Source organism: Lactuca virosa, chromosome 6 (genome assembly GCF_052849685.1).
Source record: "Lactuca virosa cultivar CGN04683 chromosome 6, Lactuca_virosa_CGN04683_v6, whole genome shotgun sequence".
Classification (NCBI taxonomy): domain Eukaryota; kingdom Viridiplantae; phylum Streptophyta; class Magnoliopsida; order Asterales; family Asteraceae; genus Lactuca; species Lactuca virosa.
In genome coordinates, this window is record NC_136431.1 from 201,800,767 (window position 1) to 201,822,688 (window position 21,922).

The 21,922-nt window shown below is 32.3% G+C and overlaps 1 protein-coding gene across 1 annotated transcript; it reads left to right on the forward strand.

Annotated features, from left to right (window-relative positions):
- The first annotated feature begins 5,048 nt into the window (after positions 1-5,048).
- Positions 5,049-13,902, forward strand: LOC145118776 (puromycin-sensitive aminopeptidase-like). The gene is made up of 30 exons (XM_079054450.1): positions 5,049-5,437; positions 5,537-5,624; positions 6,425-6,571; positions 6,662-6,737; positions 6,905-6,981; positions 7,273-7,386; positions 7,468-7,542; positions 7,641-7,748; positions 7,830-8,042; positions 8,132-8,193; positions 8,278-8,305; positions 8,400-8,486; positions 8,588-8,613; positions 8,695-8,758; positions 8,848-8,928; positions 9,032-9,079; positions 9,176-9,199; positions 9,314-9,382; positions 9,650-9,759; positions 9,843-9,923; positions 11,230-11,413; positions 11,500-11,648; positions 11,870-12,008; positions 12,086-12,232; positions 12,313-12,394; positions 12,486-12,661; positions 12,755-12,865; positions 13,172-13,288; positions 13,511-13,582; positions 13,689-13,902. Exons 3-30 carry the CDS (start codon positions 6,509-6,511, stop codon positions 13,767-13,769), a joined length of 2,664 nt encoding a protein of 887 aa, XP_078910576.1. The 5' UTR covers positions 5,049-5,437; positions 5,537-5,624; positions 6,425-6,508; the 3' UTR covers positions 13,770-13,902.
- The last annotated feature ends 8,020 nt before the right edge of the window (positions 13,903-21,922 follow it).

A 21,922-nucleotide genomic window follows, 5' to 3' on the forward strand; every position in this document is an offset into this window, starting at 1 on the left:
AAACTAGTAGTTAATATAAATGATTAAGCCATCTTTGTCTTTTTCTTTTGCATTTAATGCATGGGAGAGTCCCATAATTTCTTCTTGCTTCATTTTTCCACAATGGTTGCACTTGGGCTCCTCCACAATGACTCCTTTCTTCTTGTCTTTAACCATTAAGTCAAGCAAACTTGAGTTTGAATTCCATAGGTGTCAACTAGAGAAACAGAAAGGAAAAAGGTGAGATTGGCTGCATTATTACATCTACTTGAGTCATTAGTTGATTACAAGTAAGAGAAAGAGTCAATAGTTGCTCATTTACTTCAAAACCCGTATGTAGTTTTTGCATGCATGAAAAAGAGTACTTAAGTGATTTTGAGTATATAATGAAACTTTTTGTTTTCTGTAAAAATGGATTTTTACATAAAGGTATATTTATATACAAGTTGGTATTCTTCCAAATGAATAATATACAGCAAAGTATTTATCACAAAATAGAATTTTTGTGTATTTGAAGTTATATAGTGTATTAAATTTTATATAGATTTTCTACGCTTATAACTTAATAAGAAAATTATATATTTTGCCATAAAAATGATATTGATATCATTTTTATATAAAAAGAGTATTAATGACGTTATAAATAACAGTTTATAACTTATAACGTTTTTATCATAAAAACCTATAAATGTATATATAAATACTAGATGAATATTCATACGTTGCTCGGAATAAAATTATACAATTAAACTTTTGGTAATCATTTTTGGTAATTATATGTTATTGAAAATATTTATGTCATTTATATTAACTATAAAATAATTATTATTACATTTAGTTGATAGAAAATTTATTGTCGATAAGGATGTGTTGGGCAAAACTAGTTGATAGCTAGCTTATTTTTTTGAGCCTTTTTATGTTGTCGTGTTTGGTAAGCCAAAAAGTGGCTTATAAGCTAGCTTTTTGAAAAGCTACTTAGACTAGTTTTTTAGGAGTTTTTTTAAAAAAATTTCAAATACACCCATTAATTAATTATATAAACACATACTCTTACATGTCATTTTATGTAATTTTATATATTTCAGCTAGCTTTTCAGCTAGTTTTACCAAAGGTTATATTTTATCAGATAAGTTTTCAATTATCAGCTAGCTTTTTATTTAACAACTAATTTTTCAGCTATCAACTAGCTTTTCAGCTAACAACTAGTTTTTCAGCTTGTACGCCAAACATAGCCTTAGTCCTTTTTTTTGTATCCAATATACCATCGAACTTATTGGTTGTGTTCACAATAACCCTTTTGACCGGCTATCACCTGTTACTCAAGGTTTCTGGTTACTATGTTCTCTCCGGAAACTCTCCGGTCACCTTCTCCGATGAAACATGAATATTCCGACGAGTTCTTGGCAAATCAAATATGTGTTATTGTTTGTCAAATCTGAAATCTTTGAAAATTGAAAACTGAAATCGTGTTTGTGTGTGAAAAAGCAAAAACTAAAATCATTTTTTAGGGTTTTCATGAACAAGATGGCAAAATCGAGCCTCAAAATCAAGCTTAACGATGAACATTTTTGACATATAGTGTTCAGATTTGAAGAACATACACGAAGAACACACTTCATATCCAAAATCGAGCTTCAAAATCCAAGATCGAGGTCGAAAATCGCAAATGGAAGCTTCATTGTTCTTGTTAATGGAGAAATAAATGGTTTCTTCTTTGTTTTTGAAAACCCAGAAACGCGAAAACTAAAAACTGAAATCTTGTTTGTGTGTGAGAAATCAAAAACTGAAATCGTTTTCTAGGGTTTTCATTTGAACAAGATGGCAAAATCGAGACTCAAAATCGATCTTAACGAAGAACATTTTCTACATATTGTTACCAGATTTAAAGAACACATATGAAGAAAACACTCCACACAAATCGAAGGGTTTCTTCTTTGTTTTTGAAAACCCAGAAACGAAACCCTTGAAATCAAAGGGTTTGAAATCGATTTGTTCCACACAACATACATCTAAAATTCACACATCTAAAATTCTCTTACCTAATTATAGGTAGGAGCTTCAAGAACGAACAGACCCTAGATTTTAGGTGTTTTGATTTTCTGATTTCGAGTTTGAATCAAATTTTTGTGTTTGTGTATGTGTAAAAATTTCATTAAAACTCTCTTACCCGACATGAATTGCTTCATATTTGTGCGACCTTTGCCAAGAACTCGTCGGAATATTCATGTTTCACCGGAGAAGGTGACCAGAGAGTTGCCGAAGAAGGTGACCGGAGAGGACAAAGACACCAGAAACCTTTGAGTTTGTCTACGTTTCGACGTATTTATTTATTTATTTATTTATTATTATTTTTTTTTATGTTTTCGTGCTTATTTTCTCGACCTATATTTTAATGATTTTTAAAACGTTTCACGCAAGGTTTACATTTTTTTTATTGAAAACATTGTAGCTTCAACCTATGTGTCATATCCCATTAGTAAAATGCTCAAACACCATCTCTAAATACATATATTATCATAAGTCACAGGTTCGCATCAATAATAATTAAATAATCTTTCTCCGTTTTCATGGCGTAATTGTAACGTCTGTTTCGAGTATCAGTTAGAAAGTACCATTTGGGGGAAATGTTATGCATGGACTCGGCGAGTTGGGAGTCCAACTCGTCGAGTAGGGTCGAGGTATTTTGGACACGGGTCGAGTAGGGTCGAGGTATTTTGGACACGGGTTGGGAGAGACTCGGCGATTCGGAAGGCCGACTCGGCGAGTCAGGGCTGTTTAAGGAAAATCCCAATTTTAGGGTTTGCCCCCTATATAAACATTATTAACAGCCTCCATAGCCTCCCATTTGCACCCTAGAAGTTGTTCACGGCCGCACACCCTCTTGTGAGAGAAGTGAGAGCTTTAATGAGATAAATTGGTGAATCTTGGGAAGGACTTCAAGTTGAAGGAAGAAGGAGCAAGGGAGAAACATCAGATCCAACATCTACTTCGTTTTGGGCACTTTTCTGAGGTATTAGTTCGTCATCTCAAGCCTTGAAGTCTTAGATCTCCATTTGGATGATTATGGTCATTATTGGGGGAAAATGGGACCAAGTTTGGATCTGGACCTATCACATGGATATGGTTCCAGATCTGGATCTTCTTAGGTCCCAAATGTCATAAAGTTGTCTTCTTGGTGCACCCCAATTCTTATTCATGCATTGGAACTTGTAAGAAGCTTGTTGATGTGGTTTTGGCATTATGAGACTTAGTATGAACGTAAAGTTGGCAACTTTACGTGGTATTATCACTGGTAGAGGATAGATCTGAAGTTTGGGACCTTGAGTCCCACTGAAAAAGGCCGTAAACATAATGGACTAAGGGGACTCGGCGAGTCGTGCTAGAGACTCGGCGAGTCGAGGGGGTTTTCTCGTTCACGGCCAAGGGTTTACGACCAAGGGTTCACGGTCAAGAGTGTACGGTTGGGAGTTTACGGCTGTAAACATCAAGGAACTCGACGAGTCTCTCGGGTGACTCGACGAGTTGACGAGTTAAGCAAGGGACCCTACGAGCGGCTAATTGCACTCGATGAGTCAAGGTGAATATGGATTGTTGAACTTGACTACAGACATAGACTTTGACCAGAGTTGACCTGAGGGTATTTATGGGATTGTGTTAAGCTAATCACCTGATGATTATGGGCAGTTGAGAAGGAGTAGCGTGTGGGATATGTCTGATTTCAGCTTATCAGTTCAGCAGTTGAGATGTGAGTCTCCTCACCATACCAATGGGTCTAAGGCACCAAGGCCGACCCATTTTATGATATGTGATATGCTAGCTGAATATGTGTTATGTTAATATGACATTTGCATAGAAGACCTCGGGGGGGGGGGGGGGGGGGGGTTCCCGAGGCAGTAGACTAAGACCATGTGGGGGTTCCCATGGCAATTAGTTATATGTGTTATGCGGTATGCTAGCTATTATGTGATATGTGGTATGCTAGATATTTCTGTGATATGCGGTGTGCTAGTTGACTCTGTGCTGCTTGCATGGAAGACCTCGGGGGGTTCCCGAGGCAGTGGGATATAAGACCATGTGGGGGTTCCCATGGCATCCCAGGCTAAGACCATGTAGGGGTTCCCATGGCAGTGAAATAAGACCATGTGGGGGTTCCCATGGCTTTCCTAGTTAAGACCATGCAGGGGTTCCCATGGCAGTGGGCTAAGACCACGTGAGGGTTCCAGTGGCACCCGGTGTAAGACCTTGGAGGGTTTCCATGGCTTCCCTATATGTTTATATGTATGGCTTGTGTAGTTGATATGATTTATGTGAGTATGTGAATAAGACCTTGGAGGGTTTCCATGACATCTTTATATGTGTATATGCATGCTTATGCGATTGTTATAGTTTATGTAGCTGTTATAGCTGATATGGATTATGTGGTTATGTGGATTGTGTGGGGTATGCTCTGGGGAACTCACTAAGCTTCGTGCTTATAGTTTTGTTTATGGTTTCAGGTATCATGGTTTTGGAAAAGAAGAGCTCGGATTGATCGCAGTGCACACACCTATGATTCCGCAATGAATGATTTTGGGACGAACTCTGATAAATGTTTTACTTAATGAGGATTTGACATGTTTGGAATAAATGGTATTAATGTTTTAGCTATAATAAAAATGAAATTTTTATCTCTGATTTTTGGGTCGTTACAGTAATTGTATTTTGTTTTGCAAAATATACACAAAAGTTGCCGATTCCCATACCGTTACTCATCTGTTAGTCTTTACACATAACTAGTTTAATATTACTATTAGCCTACATTGTACATATTGATAGTAGAGGGATTATATTTATCTTACATTGTACATATTGATAGTAGAGGGACTATATTTATCTTTTCTTCTATTAGCGCCCCACATAAGCTAGAAGTCTCATCTATCTTTATATATATGTAGGTCGGTCCAGACAGTGAGCGATTCGGACAACCGTACAGGACCCACACCTCTAAGAGGCCTAAAATTTCTAGGTATGTATAGTATATATATAAATTTAATTTATGTACATGTTATTAGGGGCCAATGTTGTCCAAACTCAATTTAGCAAAAAGAAAAAAAAACAATTATCTGCTTCTATTTGAATGCGTCTGTGGAGGAAAAGACCGAAGGAGGCAAGAATTAGCTAATCAGGGCGCCTTATGAATTATTAATCGAATCGACATACTTGATAACTAAATCGACATCTCCACCTCGACGTCGTGAATCGACATACCTCTGATAAGGGGATTCAAGAATTAATCAAATGAATCGCACGCATCTTTCCAACTCGCTCTGTTCTCTCTTACAGTCACAATCGACTTCCCCGCTTCTAACCCCTATTTCTCACAAACTCACGCATTTTCATTATGATTCGTACTCTCGATTCTCTATGCTGATTTCGAATCTTTGCGACTTGCGTGATATCAGATAAGAATTTAAGAAGGTATGATTTTTCTTTTAGATTTTTCGTTTCTGAAAGCTTATAGGTTTGTGTATCAGATTTTTTTTTTCCTGATTTTTGCTTCTCATTCTATGTTATCAGATTTTTTGTTTCTCAGATTTCTGAAGTCGACTTATTCAGAAAATTTTGATAATCAATGTTTTAGGTTTAAGAATTTCCACTCAATCAGGTATTATGTTTCTAGATATTTGTATATAATTATCTAAAGAAAAGTTTTATCTTCCAATTTTTCTACTGTTTTTATTATGACTTTATTCTTTCAGAGTTCCACTTCTCAGTATCATATATTTCACCTAACAAGCTAATATTGTAATTTGAGGAGTTGTTTATCAGATTTTTTATTTTAGTTTAGTTATCATTTTTATGACTTTTGTTACATAGTGGTTTTATTTGACAGCTTGCATTTGTAGAGGCATCTCTACAACTGTATAAAGAAGTTTAAAGAAGTTAGAAGTTTTCAAGAACTTAAAATTACCTAAGGTCAATAGGCATCTATAGAGAGAAGTTTACCTTGAAGTTGTTCAAAGCTAGCTAAAGTTATTGAAGAATTACTTTAGGTGAAAGTTATGTATATATGGATAGAGAAAGATATTGGCAATATTATGTATAGAGAAAAAAAATGTTAGATTAAATTGATCTTGTTATTTTTGTATCTAATAAAGCTAGAAATTTATTGTCTTTTGTAAATATTGGTGGTGTTTTTGTAAATACTATGACTATATTTCTGGTTTGGATGATATTATTGATTATTATTATAAATGATATTTTTTTTCAAAATTTTATTATATTTGGCATTGAGATATTTGGGACCCTTTTTTTCTTCTCTCCCCGGGCCCAATATTTGTTTGGACTGACCCTGTATATACTATATATGATCTAGGACTCCACATAAAATAAGTCATAACTCATAAGATTCTTGTTATTAAATGAGTACATTTTTTTAATAAATAATTCATGTTTGATATTTAGAGAACTAATTAAACGAGTAGGAGATTCGCTTGTTCTGTCATCTGTGCAACCGGATCCTTGTCAAAATCAGTTGAAGAATCGAAAATGGAGGGTCCTAAAGAGATTTTCCTAAAAGATTACAAATTACCAGATTACTACTTTGATACGGTTTGTACTTTGTTCAACTAAAATGCATGTTATTTTTTTTTTTAAAGTTTGCATCTTTATGGTCTTTTTGTTAATGAATTGTTAATTCAGGTGGATCTAAGCTTTTCATTGGGTGAAGAAAAGACAATTGTGTGTGCAAAAATCAGTGTTGTCCCTAGAGTTGATGGTATATATGCTTTGTGATTTTCATTGACATACACTTTTTTCTTTCCAAAATAAGTCTATTAACTTCTAATAACATATATTAATTAAATGAAAAGACCTTTAATAGAGTCAAAGTTACATTCTTTTCTTGATTGTTTAGTGAATGGATGTTGTTTTGACTTTTGACAGGTGTCGCTGCTCCATTGGCTTTGGATGGGGTTGATATCAAGCTGATTTCGGTTAAGATTAATGCCATTGAACTGAAGGTATGGAACACTAAAGTTTACATTTGATTTCCCATTAAGTCCTGTCTTGATAAATGATGTTTATTTATTTATTTATTTGAGAAAATGATGATAGACTTTGGAAATGCTACGAAAAGATAAATACAACGAATTTCTGAAAAGTTGTACTTAATATTGAAAGCCTCATTTCCTTGAGCTTCTTTATTAAGTCGTTCTTTTCCAGATTAAGTCATGTCCACATTAAGTTCATTAAGTAAAAAAGAAATAAACAACACCCAAGGCTAAAGCTTACATTTTTTTTTAAAACTTCAGGAGGAAGATTATGATGTAGATGCTCGGCATCTAATTCTCAAAGCACCTCCAAGTGGGAGTTTTACCTTGGAAACTGTTACTGAAATCTCACCACAACATAACACATCATTAGAGGTAAAAAAGATACTAGTATTTAATTCTGTTCTCTTTAGGGATTTGCTAAAATTTGATTAATGTTTGTACTTTGTATTGTAGGGTCTTTACAAGTCATCTGGTAATTTCTGCACGCAATGTGAAGCGGAAGGTTTCAGAAAGATAACTTATTTTCAGGTTCTTTATATCAAGTGATTATTGATATTGATTTGTTTTCTAGTTATTCTTTCTCCCTTTTTTATATTTTATTAATATTATTATTATTTTGGTTTCAGGATCGCCCTGATATTATGGCAAAATATACTGTTCGTATTGAGGCTGACAAGTCACTTTACCCTGTGTTATTGTCAAATGGAAACCTCATTGATCAAGGAGATTTAGAGGTGAAACTTGTCTTCTTATATATCTTACCAAATTAAGTCATTCTTTTTTTTTTTGCATGAAGTAAAAGCTCTTGATTGCAGGGTGGGAAGCATTTTGCTGTTTGGGAGGATCCATTCAAGAAACCTTGTTATCTTTTTGCATTGGTTGCAGGTCAATTAGAGAGCAGAGATGACACTTTCATAACATGCTCGGGTCGAAAAGTTGCTTTAAGAATATGGACCCCACCACAAGATCTCCCAAAAACCAAACATGCCATGTATTCTCTCAAAGCAGCCATGAAATGGGATGAAGATGTTAGTTTTTCTTCTTCCCTACTCTCATTTCCACCTTTTTTTAACATCTTGACTCAAGGGTGTTTTCGTCTTTTCATCTCTTATTCTAGGTTTTCGGTCGAGAGTACGATCTTGATCTCTTCAACATCGTGGTTGTTCCTGATTTCAACTTGTAGGCAAAATCCCTTTTTATTTTGTTTTGTTATCCGGATTTAATTTCTTTACTTACATTTTTTTTGTGGTTTTAAATTGGCAGGGGAGCCATGGAAAACAAGAGCTTGAATGTATGTGTATAGACATTTAGTAGTAAATTATATAACTAATCTCTTTTCGGCATAAAAAATGTTTTTTATTTATCTTTTTTTCATTCTTGAATAGATTTTCAATTCTAAGCTTATTTTGGCATCACCGGAGACGGCTTCAGATGCGGATTATGCTGCAATTTTGAGTTGTATTGGTCACGAGGTTTGAGATTTTTAATTCATTTTGTGTTTTAAAAAAAAGGTTTTATATTCTTTAATTGCTTAAATAATAACGTGTACATATACCCTTTTTATATATTGCAGTACTTCCATAACTGGACTGGCAACAGGTTCGCTTATATAAACTTTTATTGATCATATTCAAAAAAAAACATGAAATATCTTTCTGATTTTTTTATAAATCTTTATAGAGTGACATGTCGTGACTGGTTCCAGTTGAGTTTGAAGGAAGGTCTTACCATTTTTCGTGATCAAGTAAGATCTTGTTGCAGATTTTTTTTTTTAAAAAAATCATTATGTTTTTATCATTAATACGTGTTTAATGATTATAACATGTTTTGTAGGAATTTTCATCTGATTTAGGCAGTCGAACAGTTAAGAGAATTGGTGATGTTTCAAAGCTCCGTATATACCAATTTTCACAGGTTGGTATCTTTAATCTAATTGGACATCAATTAAATATTGTTTTATTTTTTCTTTTTTTTTGTTATCAGATTTTGGATATGTAATGATCATTGTCTTTTCTAGGATGCGGGACCCATGGCTCACCCTGTTAGGCCTCACTCTTACATTAAGGTCTGGAGCTTATTTCCGTTTTTGTAATCTCTCTTTTGTCTATTAAAGTTTCAAAATTTACCCTAAACTTTCAATTGTTTTTCTTTTTTCCTCCAGATGGACAATTTCTATACAGTAACGGTATGCTTCTGATATGCTCACCCTTGGTTTACTATTTGTTCTGTTTTGACATGAAAAACAAAAAGACCTTGAATTCTGTTTTTTTTATTATGTATATATATTTTATATTCACAGGTGTACCAAAAAGGTGCTGAAGTTGTCCGTATGTACAAAACTTTATTAGAAAGTGAAGGGTTCCGGAAGGTAAGTAGAGATGGCTAAATGACTGAACCAAGTCTGATAATTTTTGGGGTTAAATGTAGAAAATAGCAATGTGCTTCAATTAGCATCCTACTTTCATTTATTTCTATTAAAGCATTGTAGTTTGAAAGTCTTTTTACTTACAAAGTACAATGCTATAATAGAAAAAACAAAAGTAGGATGCTATAATACTGAAACAAATGAAAGTATACTATTATTTTTTGCTTTTAGCACTTAGTTGTGTTGTAGAATTAATGTTTGTTGTTTTAGGGGACAGATCTGTACTTTGAAAGGCACGATGGACAAGCAGTAACTTGTGAAGATTTCTTTGCTGCTATGAGAGATGCTAACAATGTGGATTTTGCTAATTTCTTATTATGGTATTTTACTTTTTACCATATATATATTTTTTATGGTTTTTATTTAAAGATTTATTATGTTAACAATCATGACTTGTGTTTAGGTATTCACAAGCTGGTACCCCTATTGTGAAGGTTACATCTTCTTACAACGTTGAAGCTCATACCTTTTCTTTGAAGTTTAGGTAAGTTTTTTCTTTGAGTGGGGATGATGTCAATGGGACAAAAGTACATTTTTGTCCCTCCCATAAAAATCCTAGCTGTGACTAAGGTTATGTTTGGCATGCCACAACTAGCTTTTTTTCAATCTTTTTTAGTTTAACATGTTTGATAAACCAAAAAGTAGCTTGTAAGCCGGTTATTTAAAAAGCTAGCAAGATTAGTGCTTTAACGAGCTTTATGAACTTTTTTAAAAATCTTTTATTGATTTTTTAAAAACAACAATAAATCTTATGTCTTAGAAAAGATTGTTGCTATATTCGTAACTGTAATTCGATGCTTGAATTTTTTTTCATTAAAAATAAAAACAACACATGAAACAAGAAAACAAGGCTTGGTCCGACTTATCATATTACATAATATCTACAACTTGTTATGAAAACATTTTCCCATAAAATGGCATTATGCTTTTCATGTAGTATATATACCACAAAATACAAATGGGCTACAAATGAGTACAATGGGCTAGATACAAACAAGGTTGTTAATAGCGATCGCTACACTCGCTATAGCGAATAGCGTAGTGTAGCTGTGATGGGTCGTTACGATGCCTGTAGCGAGGCAATAGCGTGTGTAGCGATGTCCGGCAAATTTTTTTTTTTTTTTTTTTTTTTTTGTTTAAATCGGTAAGAAACGTAGCAATTAGGCTCGGAATAGGTTTAGGCGGGCAATCGTACAGTCAATTTCGTGTCTTCCCCTCTAATCGACTAAGATTGTATGATCGGCGCCAAAATCACCAAAATCGATTTTGGCGGGTTATTTCTCACTTCTGCGACAGTAGCGACAATAGCACACCTCACCAAAATCGATTTGTGGTATTGAAACATAGTTTTAGACTTTAGAGTCTAAAAATAACGATTCTTTTGTGGTATTAGAACTTAATTTTAGACTTTAGAGTCTAAAACTAACCAATCTTTTATGGTAAACATCTTTTGGAACTTAATGTTAGCTTAATAGAACTGGTACTTGTTAGTTCTATGTTATTTTTGATTGCTGCATAGTTGCAAGTAAATATAGTGTTTAATTTTATAAGAAATCACAAAACATGAAATAGCTGTCGCTATTTCATCGCTATCGCTACGTAGCGTATAGGTGGGTTGTTGCTATTTCCTCGCTATCGCTATCGATAACCTTGGATACAAAAGTGGGCTGTCTAATTCAGATTCTTAAAAATAGGGAAAAAAGTTGTAAATCAATTATACTTTCCTAATATAATAACTTTCCTAAAAAATATCTTAGAAAGCTTGTATTTATATTTTTATTTTCTTTCAGTCAAACGGTGCCACCTACGCCATGTCAGCCCACAAAAGAGGCAATGTTCATTCCTGTGGCTATGGGGCTTCTTGATTCGAGTGGCAAAGATATGCCATTATCATCTTTCTATCAAGATGGGAAGTTAGTGTCCATCACATCTGGTGGTCAGCCTGTCTACACTACTGTTCTCAGGGTTACAAAGGTAATTTTACACTTCGTAGGGCCCCAAAAAAACTTTTACAGGTTATCCATCTACTAACTAAATCATTTTTCGTGTCTTAAATTTAGGCCAAAGAAGAATTTGTATTCACAGATGTGGCTGAAAAACCAATTCCATCACTGTTAAGGGGTTATAGTGCTCCTATTCACCTACACTCTGATCTTACAGAAAACGATCTGTTTTTCCTTCTTGCTCATGATTCAGATGAATTTAATCGGTAATAAATGGCAATCTACTTTCATATATTTGCGTGTTATACTTTCATTTCTTTCTATTACATCATTATACTTTCAGGTTTTTCTTATTAAACTATTATTATTATTATTATTATTATTATTATTATTATTATTATTATTTAATCGGTAAGAAAGACACAATATTACTTTCACCATTTTGTTGATTTAGCCATTGAACCGTTATTATTATTATTATTGTCAGTTGGGAAGCTGGACAAATATTGGCAAGGAAACTGATGCTAAGCCAAGTTGTTAACTTTCAAAAAGATAATAAATTGGTTCTTGATCCACAATTTGTTCATGGTATCAAATGTATTCTTTTGGATTCGAGCCTAGACAAGGTATTGTTTCTTTTGAAGTTCTTGTAGTTTTCTAGATTTGAGGTAACTCAACACTAAATCAATTCATTTATATTTAGGAATTTATTGCACAAACAATAACACTCCCTGGTGAAGGTGAGATTATGGACATGATGGAAGCAGCAGACCCTGATGCTGTTCATGTTGTTCAATCTTTTATTAGAAAACAACTTGCTTTGGAGTTGAAGCAAGAATTCATAAACCTGGTAAAAAATATGCCTCCTACCCACCCCACCCCACATATAAACATTGTGTGAATTAATGTTGACATGTTTGACTTTGACAGGTGAAAGAAAATAGGAGCTCAGGGAAGTATGAGTTTGACCATGTTAATATGGCAAGACGTGCTCTTAAGAACACTGCCCTTGGTATATTTATATTTTTGCTCTTAAGTACCCTTTTTTTATATCGACAAGTGTTGATGTTTTTGATTTTGACTTTTTTTTTTTGGAAAAAAAGGGTATCTTGCGTCTCTTGAAGATGAAGAAATCAATGAGCTTGTGTTGAATGAATACAAAAGTGCAACAAATATGACAGATCAATTCTCAGCTCTTGCAGCCATTGCTCAAAAACCGGGTAAAGCCCGTGAAGATGCTTTGGCTGACTTTTATGACAAATGGCAGCATGATTACTTGGTAAATTGTTGATTTATGTAATTTAATTTGGATATATTAAAGAAAAAAAAAGGGATCTTTTTTATATGTTTGTTTTGTTTTCTTGATTTTTAGGTGGTTAACAAGTGGTTTTTGCTTCAATCTGCATCGGATATTCCTGGGAATGTTGAGAATGTTAAGAAACTTTTGGATCATCCTGCATTTGACCTAAGGAATCCCAACAAGGTCACAACTTTAGTCTTATTGAGTTGACTTGAGTTTATATAGGAATGATAACGGGCCAATTAGGTAGAATTAAAAAAAAAAGCAAAAAGAGAAATGGGTCAAATGGTTTAGAAGTCAAAACATACTAATGGTGTGTTTAGTTGGATGAAATGGAATGATAGAAGGAATGGAATGGATAGGGTAATGGAATGAGTAATTACATTCTTTGATCCTGTTGGTTGGCGTGTAGGAATGCAATGACTTTTTATGTGGATTTGACATATTAATTATATATTAAGTATTTTCTTGAACTTTGATTTTGGACAGGTGCATTCACTGATTGGAGGATTTTGTGCATCACCTGTTAACTTCCATGCTAAAGATGGTTCAGGCTACAAATTCTTGGGAGACCTTGTGGTGCAGCTTGACAAACTGAACCCTCAGGTGAAAATGACTTAATTACCCTTCTTTATCTTTCTTCATTTGAGTCAGACCAAAATCAGATTTTTAAAACACCCTTGTAAAGCATTTTACAATAGGGCTGGATGCAAGATGTTGCAATCTACTTTCATTTCTTTCTATTGCTGCATTCTTGTATCTAACCCTTCTACAATACGAATCTTCTGGGGTTGTTGAAATTACCATTTTACCCTTGTCTTGTTCCAGGTGGCGTCTAGGATGGTTTCAGCCTTTTCTAGATGGAAGCGATATGATGATACCCGCCAAAACCTTGCCAAGGTAACGAATCTTGATCTTTAATTATCATATGCTTTAATAAACAAAAAAAGAAAAAAATAGAAATTGAAAGTATTGTTGTTGATTCTTGATGAAACTGGGAAAACAGGCACAGCTGGAGATGATTGTGTGTTCTAATGGGCTCTCAGAAAACGTATATGAAATCGCCTCAAAGACTTTGGTTGTTTAGAATCTTTCATTTCTTTCTTTTTATGAAAGAATCAAAGTGGTGATCATATAAAACTTGAATTAAAATAATGATGTTTTAGTTACTATGTACTGGTAAATGCACTGAAATGACAAGAACATGAATAATTTTACAACTTTTGTCCTAGACTTTGTTCAAGATCTTCAGGTGAAAAAGAAATGCTATTTTTCTTGGTCTAGTTCTTTTTGGTCCAATAAAAACCAAGGTCCTTTTTTACATAGTGCATCATGTATGATGTATGTATCATGGTTATAGGGGATGCATATGACAAAAGTCATTAACCCATGTAAACGAAGACGTTTTAGTTCCGTTTGGTTTGGTGGATAATCTTAATTGGTTGAGTATAGTGTAAAAATGGACAAAAACTTTCTACTATTTGTTAGTTATTTAAAGATTGATACAATAAAAAAGGTAGGGTAATGCTTTTGTGACGAAAGACTTCGATAGTTAGGATAAAACAAAATTATTTGCTCTTTATGTGATGTAACAATTCATAAAATAGACTCTTATTTGTACCAAGCAAAACCAATTAATATGTTACTGATCGAACAAAAATATTGGTAGTTAATATTGTTTGATGATGTAGAAAACCCTTGTAGGATTTATGCTTATATTGATATCAATATAAATAAAGTACAAGTTATACAAGGATCCCTACATTACATACAAGAATTCAATATAAATAAACAAACAAATAATAGTCTAACACGACCCTACAGTTGGAACATACAGTTGGAAGAGGAGGTTCTTGAACACTCAAATTGTTTCTAAAGTCTAAAAATAACTATGTAGGAAGACTCTTTGTAAAAATATATGCATATGATAAGATAATAGAACATGCAAAACATGAACATGACCAATTGCAACACGTTCCCTAAAATGTAAATAAATTTCTACATGCTTCGTATGTTGGTGTTGTACTGGGTTTGAAGCTAAATACATGATGCTAACATTATCCCAAAAGACAACAGTTGCTCGTGGAAGTGGACAAGAAAGCTTCGATAGAACGAAGCCAACTTCTGTCACCACATTAGTCATCCCCCGATACTCAACTTAGGCAATGGAACGAGAGACAACGTGTTGTTTATAAGACTAGGATACAAGATTATCGCCAAGATATACGTAGAACCTAGAGGTGGACGACTGACATGTTGTAACGACCTAAATTTTTATTAAATTTTTATACATCTAATTAAAGGGAATTTTCAGAGTTTTCTTACAAATATGAAATTCTACTAAAATTAAAACACTTTACTTCCCACGAATAATCACAGGTTTACAATAAAAATCTACATACAAATTAGAACATCAAGGAAATACATCAATAACATCCTATTATCTAAATCTTCCTTGTGCTCATGCCCTCTCTTCTGGTACTAGAGATGTTACTACACCCGAACCTACAAAACATAAACATATCTACAACATCAGACACGTAGTGTCTGGTGAGTTATCATTCTATCTTTTCTTATCTTTCATCTTTCTTATCTATCTTATACTCTATAATATGATCTCTTTCTCTTAGTATCATACATTGCTACTCTTCTCATTCATCTATCTCTTTCTCTTAGCCTCTTATCATGCTCTTCCCATACTCTAACTTTGTCTCTTCTCTAATCCATCTATTCCATATCTCTTGCTATGTTCTTTTTTCTATCTATTCTCTACTCTTATCTCTAGTGCCTTAACACTCTGTTCTCATCTAGACCTAACAGTCACATGTCTCTTCTCTAATCTATGCTCTAACTCTTAGCATGCCTTCACATGCTCTGCTTACTCTTCATCTCTCTTTATTTTCATCTCTAGTGCCTCAACACTCTATTCTCATCTAGACCCAAGAATCACATCATATACTCTACTTTAAAGGAACAACTTCCTACTACATTACTGCACACACTCATCTGATCTTACCTCTCTCTCCTGTGATCCCTTGTGGATCCTGAATATTTCTCTTACTCTTGAATCGCTCACAGATTCCTTACTCTTGAGTCCCTCACAAATTCCTCACTCTTAATCCTTCATGGATTACTTCTAAGTTCTTACAAAGAACTCTTTTATTGTGTTCCTCTCAAGGAAACTTTTCTTTAACTTCTATAACCATACCAATCTGGATTCATACAGGAACCATATATCTATATCCCCAAAATGGATCATCTATCTCTTTCCCCGTAGGGACATAATCTCATTCCTGAAGGAATCATACTCTTTGGCCCTATAGGACCCTTTACTCTATTCTATGAAGGAATCTCTATCTCTTGTCCTTGAAGGAACCTCTAACTCTTGTCCCCGAAGGAACCTCTACTCTATTCCCATAAGAATCATACTCTTTATCCCCAAAGGAACCATACTCTCGTTCCCGTAGGAACCATACTCGAAGGAACCTTCTATCTCTTGTCCCCGAATGAACCATCTTTCTCTACACCTCTATCTTTTTATGTGACTCATCATGAATGTGCTCTAATAAAAATCTGATACACTTTTTATTCACATATGATTATAACACTTAATATAGTTTTTTTTTATTATTTTATTATTTTTTATTTTTTTATAAAAACTATTTTTTTTTCTGCTTTCATTACATGTTATAATAACATATGTATATAGTGTGTATCAAATTAGATTTTGTCAAATGTTATATTCACTTTTGAATAAAATATGTATCGTTCTTTTAGGTAGGAGAACTACAACGAAAAACAAACAGACATAACATAGGTTGGTGCAATATCAACAACATGAATGAATTCATTACAAATCAAATTGATTTGGAAGCCAAATAAGAAAAAATCAAATTGAAACGACCCTAAATAAGGAAAAGAAATCATCTTTATACTATTTGATTTAATATTTTTTGTTTAGGCAACTTAGATGCACCTTAGAAGAGATTCCAAGAATAGATAAATGTTGAATGAAGATCATGATTGTAGTGATAGAAAATAGTTGAAAGAAGACACGACTAGAGTGATGAATAAACCTTAAAGGAAGAAGAGGATGGATAGACCACCATCAATGTAGCTCAAATTATCAACACCACTCCAATATACCAAAAAGCCATTGATTCCCGTAGAAAAAAATAATGATACCACTACACAAATAAAACATTCATCAAAGTCACAACCCTATCTCTCGATATCTTTCTTATCGATTTTCAGGGGCAACGACAATGTGGGGTTAGAAGGTTTCCGAAGATGGTTGGCTCGACCAACATCATCGATGCTTCAAGATGCAAATGGTGGTGAATCGGCGACGATGTAAGGTTGGAGGGATTCATATGCATTAGAAGGATGCAGAGTAAATGTTGGTGCTAGTTGTCGATGATAGTTTTCGACAAGAGATTGAGGAAGAATGGATGAGGGTATCTCCGACGATGCTATATGGAATTGACGGTGAGACAAATAGACAAATGGAGTGTTTATAATCTTTTGATTAGGTTTAAGTTTTCTTTTTGTTTTGTTTTGATTTTATTTTTTAGTTTGTTTTAATTTATGTTATTATTATAATAATAGATAAATAATAATAAAATACATAGTAAGAGAAATTTGATATTTTTACATTTAGTAGGAACTAAAACCAAAACAAATTCAAACCACTTGTATCGTACAAATGGAAAAAAAAAAGTTATGGACGAAGATATTGCCCAAAATCAGAGTGACCATTCTTGTAATTTACTCTCTAAATAATAATGATAAATATAATAAAATAATATCTCTATTCTAATAAATGAATAGTTTTAATCTACTTTTGCCACGTGTCACTCTAATACAACTCCTCATTAATATTATGCCATGTGTCATGTAGATATATTAAACAACTCATTTCAAATTTCAAATTTACATTTTCTAATTATATGTTAAATTTGAAGTTATAATAGCTTTAAAAATTTGATATATCTCTTATTAATAATTTATTTAAAATGACTTATTTAAAATAATTGATTAATAATTATAAATATTTATTATAAAAATTTAATTAATTTTATAACCGTGGTTCCCACGGATTATAAACTAGTTTTTTTATAAATCCACATATCCTTCGTGTGATCATCTAGCACCTAGATGAAGGTAGATAAGAATTTGCCTTCATGACATGGCACATAGGATGGTAACGTCCATGTGGAGAAATTTTTACATTTTTATAAATTTAGGGGTCTAGTTTAACATGTTTTGCTCTTTCATAACTAAATATCAACAGTTCGATGATCAGTTCTATCGATAGTAATTTATTTATATAAATCAAAGTGTGTTGAGTTTTTTTTTTATTTTTATTAACTTTATTGTGAGGTTGTTTAAGAATTTTATAATTTATAAAAAGAATACCATAATCTATCCTACTTTACAAAGTGTTGTATACGTCATCAATGTGTTGAAAGATGGTGTTGCCTACATGATTTATGTGGTGAAAGATGTGTTATGGTCTTGTGGGATCCATATCCAAAAAGCTTTTAATCCTTTAACCTTTTGGTAAATTTTGTTATAAGGATCGTAAAAGGAAGTACTTACTATAAAGCAATTTTAGCTATTCCCTTATGTGAACTCCTTGATGAAAAGTTTGGTTGGAAAAAGAACCTTTTTTTCCAATAAAGACGGTTGTTGCCCTACCTATGATTGCATTATGATATCAAACAAAAACAATGTATTTTCACTCAATTTTTGTAATTTAGATATATTTAATATTAGATACGAGTACATAAACATCATATGGACGAGGTTGGTTGTTTAATTGGACTTAAAACGGAAAATTGCACATAAAATACATGTTTTTGTGTCGGTTTTTAATTTAATAAACACATGTTTGGCAAATTTTATTAATTTATAATCTAATATGAGTTGTAGCTTAAAATGTGAAGATACTTATTGGTAATTGGGCCCATTGTTTGATTATAAATGTTAAAACTCATATTCATTAGTTTAGACTCCACACGTAGCCACGAGAGAGCCAACGTACGACTTTTCAAAAGCTCGGGAAATTCCAAGGTTTCAGGCTCTAGGGCAACCCTTTAGAATTGATGATGCATCTAGAACAAGTATTAAGAACAAAGAGAATTTTCAATTTTTATGACTAATATAAGATATATATTTCCTAATCATCTACCTTATTATTTAGAAAACTATAAATAAATATCTACCTCTTTAATCGATACTCAATAATAACTTCCGTGAAAGATTAGTTTCAGACACACTCCACCCGAGTTATTATCAAAATATCAAATCAAAAAAGTAGATAACCATTTATGGGTGTTTGTAAGGAATATGCTTCATTTAACATCTACTATGCGTCTGATCATCGGAAAAAAAAACTTGACATCTACTTAATGCATAACAGGGACCTTTCACCCGATGTTCTATCTACTAATGTTGTGTCCCTCCAACAACACAACTAGGTGAAGGATTCCAATGAACATCTCATATCTGGCTTCAACTTTGGTTGGTGGTGGCCACAAAGATGCTACATGTTTCATTTAGTAGACATGAATACCTCAATAGTTGTCTTTATTTCTCTTGGTTTGATGATATATCGAACACAAACAACCTAACAAATTTTACGAACAGAAGATCAATAACATGCTAAAAGTTAATAGAGATATTCTTCATGGTTTATATTTTCGAAATATGCTTTTCTAGAAGTTTTCATCTTTTTTTTTACTTAAAAATAAGATATAATATGTAGACCTTATTATAAATCATTCAAACAAAAATAATTTTTTAAGTTTCTTCTATTTTCAAAAAAATTTCTTCGTATGAAAAGCTATATACAAAGAAACACGAAAACAAGTTGTGAATGGAAATTTTGAACTTGTGATCGTGAAGGTCACACAACTTGAAATAGTGAGGAAACAATTATTAACTTCAATAATAATAATAAAGTTAAAAAATGCATTTTTGAACTTTATAATTATTTAGATATTTTTTAATTTGATTATTTTATGATATACATTTATAAAAAATAGTTAAACAAGTTGTATGATCTTTCAATTTCATAGGCGGCTGAAAAGGCCAATGCCATGGAGACTAGGTTTCCATAATTCGGCAAATTATAGACCGTTACACTGAAATTGGTTTCTTTGAAAAGGCATGTCTCTTTGAGAAAACAACATGCAACTTGAAGTGGCTGATTCATTAAATAAATCATTATTTTGTATAACTAAATATATCGTTTAAAATAAAGTTTGATCAAACATACATTAATGCTATATTGAAAAATATATTAAATACAAACAACTACTACAAACAATAATATATGTTTGACATTCGTACATGGAAAAATTACATTAAAAAGCATAGTTTTAGTTGATTCATATTAAGAAAAAAAACATATTTTCAAGTAAATATTAAATCTTTAATGAAAATAAACTATCTTATAAACTAATTTATTGTAATTTGTTGTTTGGTAAAACAAAAAAATAACTTATTATATTTTGTAAGCTAGTTTTTGATAAACTATTTTGAAATAACTTTTAAAAAATATATGGAACCTTATCAGTTATTTTTTATCAAATACTGTTAATTAATAAATAAGCTAATTTTTCAACTAATTTTTCAGCTGGTTTGTCAAATAGAACATAAAATTTTATAATCTAAGTTTAGTTTATCAAGAGGGATAACACAAATAAGTTTAGTTTCACTTTCTGATTTTTAACTTTTGTGTAGACTTATAATAGGAGTATAAACCTTTTAAATGGTAATCTTTTTATTTTTAACTTAGTTCTCCGGAATACAAATTAAAGGATGCAATTTGGTATTTTTCCCAAAACAACTATTTGGCTTACGACTAAACTTTTAAGTAAAATGGTTTAAATGGGTGAATAAAGTAAATATACTTTGGAAGGGTAAAATGGTCAGAATATTTTAAGGGTAGGACCCACTTGGTACCTAGAGAGGGTGGAGGGAGGCAGGGGAGAAAAGCCATAAAAGAAGTGGATGGACACACGTGCACATCATTATTATACTCCAACTTTATAAAGAATCCTCTTTATTTTAATATTAAAAATTTGTTAAATTAATATTTAATTGCTATCATTCTTGCTTCAAAACAGGGTCATGTTCTCTTGAAATGACTAAATTATCCTCTTCATAATAATCCACAAAACCCAAATAATTGAAGAGAAAGAACATCTAACCTTATTAACTAAAAAAGGTGGGTCAATTTCTTTTAAATTACCTGAGCAATTAAATTCAAACCTAAACTGTTGATGCAAAACACCATCTTCACATGGATTGTGAATATTTCTTATTTTGAAAGAAATATGTAACAAAAGATTTTATAGTATTTTATAAAAAAATTACTTTTATAATTTTTTGGTTTTGCATTTGTAACCTTTTTACATATTCATAAATTAAAATAAAACTGTGATTATTTTTTTTACCATATTTTATATACGTTTATATTTTACTATGGTTTTCTTATTGTTTTAGATTGGGTTTGTCTTGGTTGTTACTACTCTTAACTTTGTATTTTTTATATTGATGTCCAGTTTTTTGTTGGCTTTTTGCTTTAGTATTATGCTTGCGTTAGAAAAATATAGTTTTCTTAAATATTTCGATATCACTAATTATTTTTCTTACAATAAATTAGAGTAAATTGGATACCAGTTCTTTGTAAGTTTATATTTTGAAAAAATAAAGATTTTTTTTTTAATTATCTTACAAGACATTAAGTTCCCTTAAGTCGATATGATAAAGAATCTTGTTATAAGAATAAATTATGTTAATACAAATGCTTCTAACAATACTTGTATATATTAGTTCATCAAGATGCCCAAAGATAATAAACCCCAACATTCAAATTCATATATGAAGTATGTACATCTAATTCATCTAAACACAATCATTTTTTAAAAATTTCTTGCATCAATTTACATTTATACCCTCACAATAACTCCACAACAATAAGCCAGCCCACATTCATGCCATTGGCAAGCTAAGGTTTAATAATGGCAGGAACAATGCCCATTTGGTGTGAGCTTTTTAAATGCAAAGTAAATAAGGTGAATCATTCAATGAGGCAAGTGAAATTCAGGTGCATCTATTAAATTACCAATTCATGAAATAAAAAAGGGGTATCTATGTAATTTCACAATTCGCAACCCTATATATACGAAAGCACCTTTTAGACTTTTTAGCTTATATTTCCAATAATAT

Excerpts from the sequence above, each read along its gene's own strand:
- LOC145118776 (XM_079054450.1), top strand. The coding sequence starts at position 6,509 with ATGGAGGGTCCTAAAGAGATTTTCCTAAAAGATTACAAATTACCAGAT. Across the intron at positions 12,395-12,485 it reads TCTTAAGAACACTGCCCTTG|GGTATCTTGCGTCTCTTGAA; the intron begins GTATATTTATAT and ends TTGGAAAAAAAG. Across the intron at positions 13,289-13,510 it reads TTGACAAACTGAACCCTCAG|GTGGCGTCTAGGATGGTTTC; the intron begins GTGAAAATGACT and ends GTCTTGTTCCAG.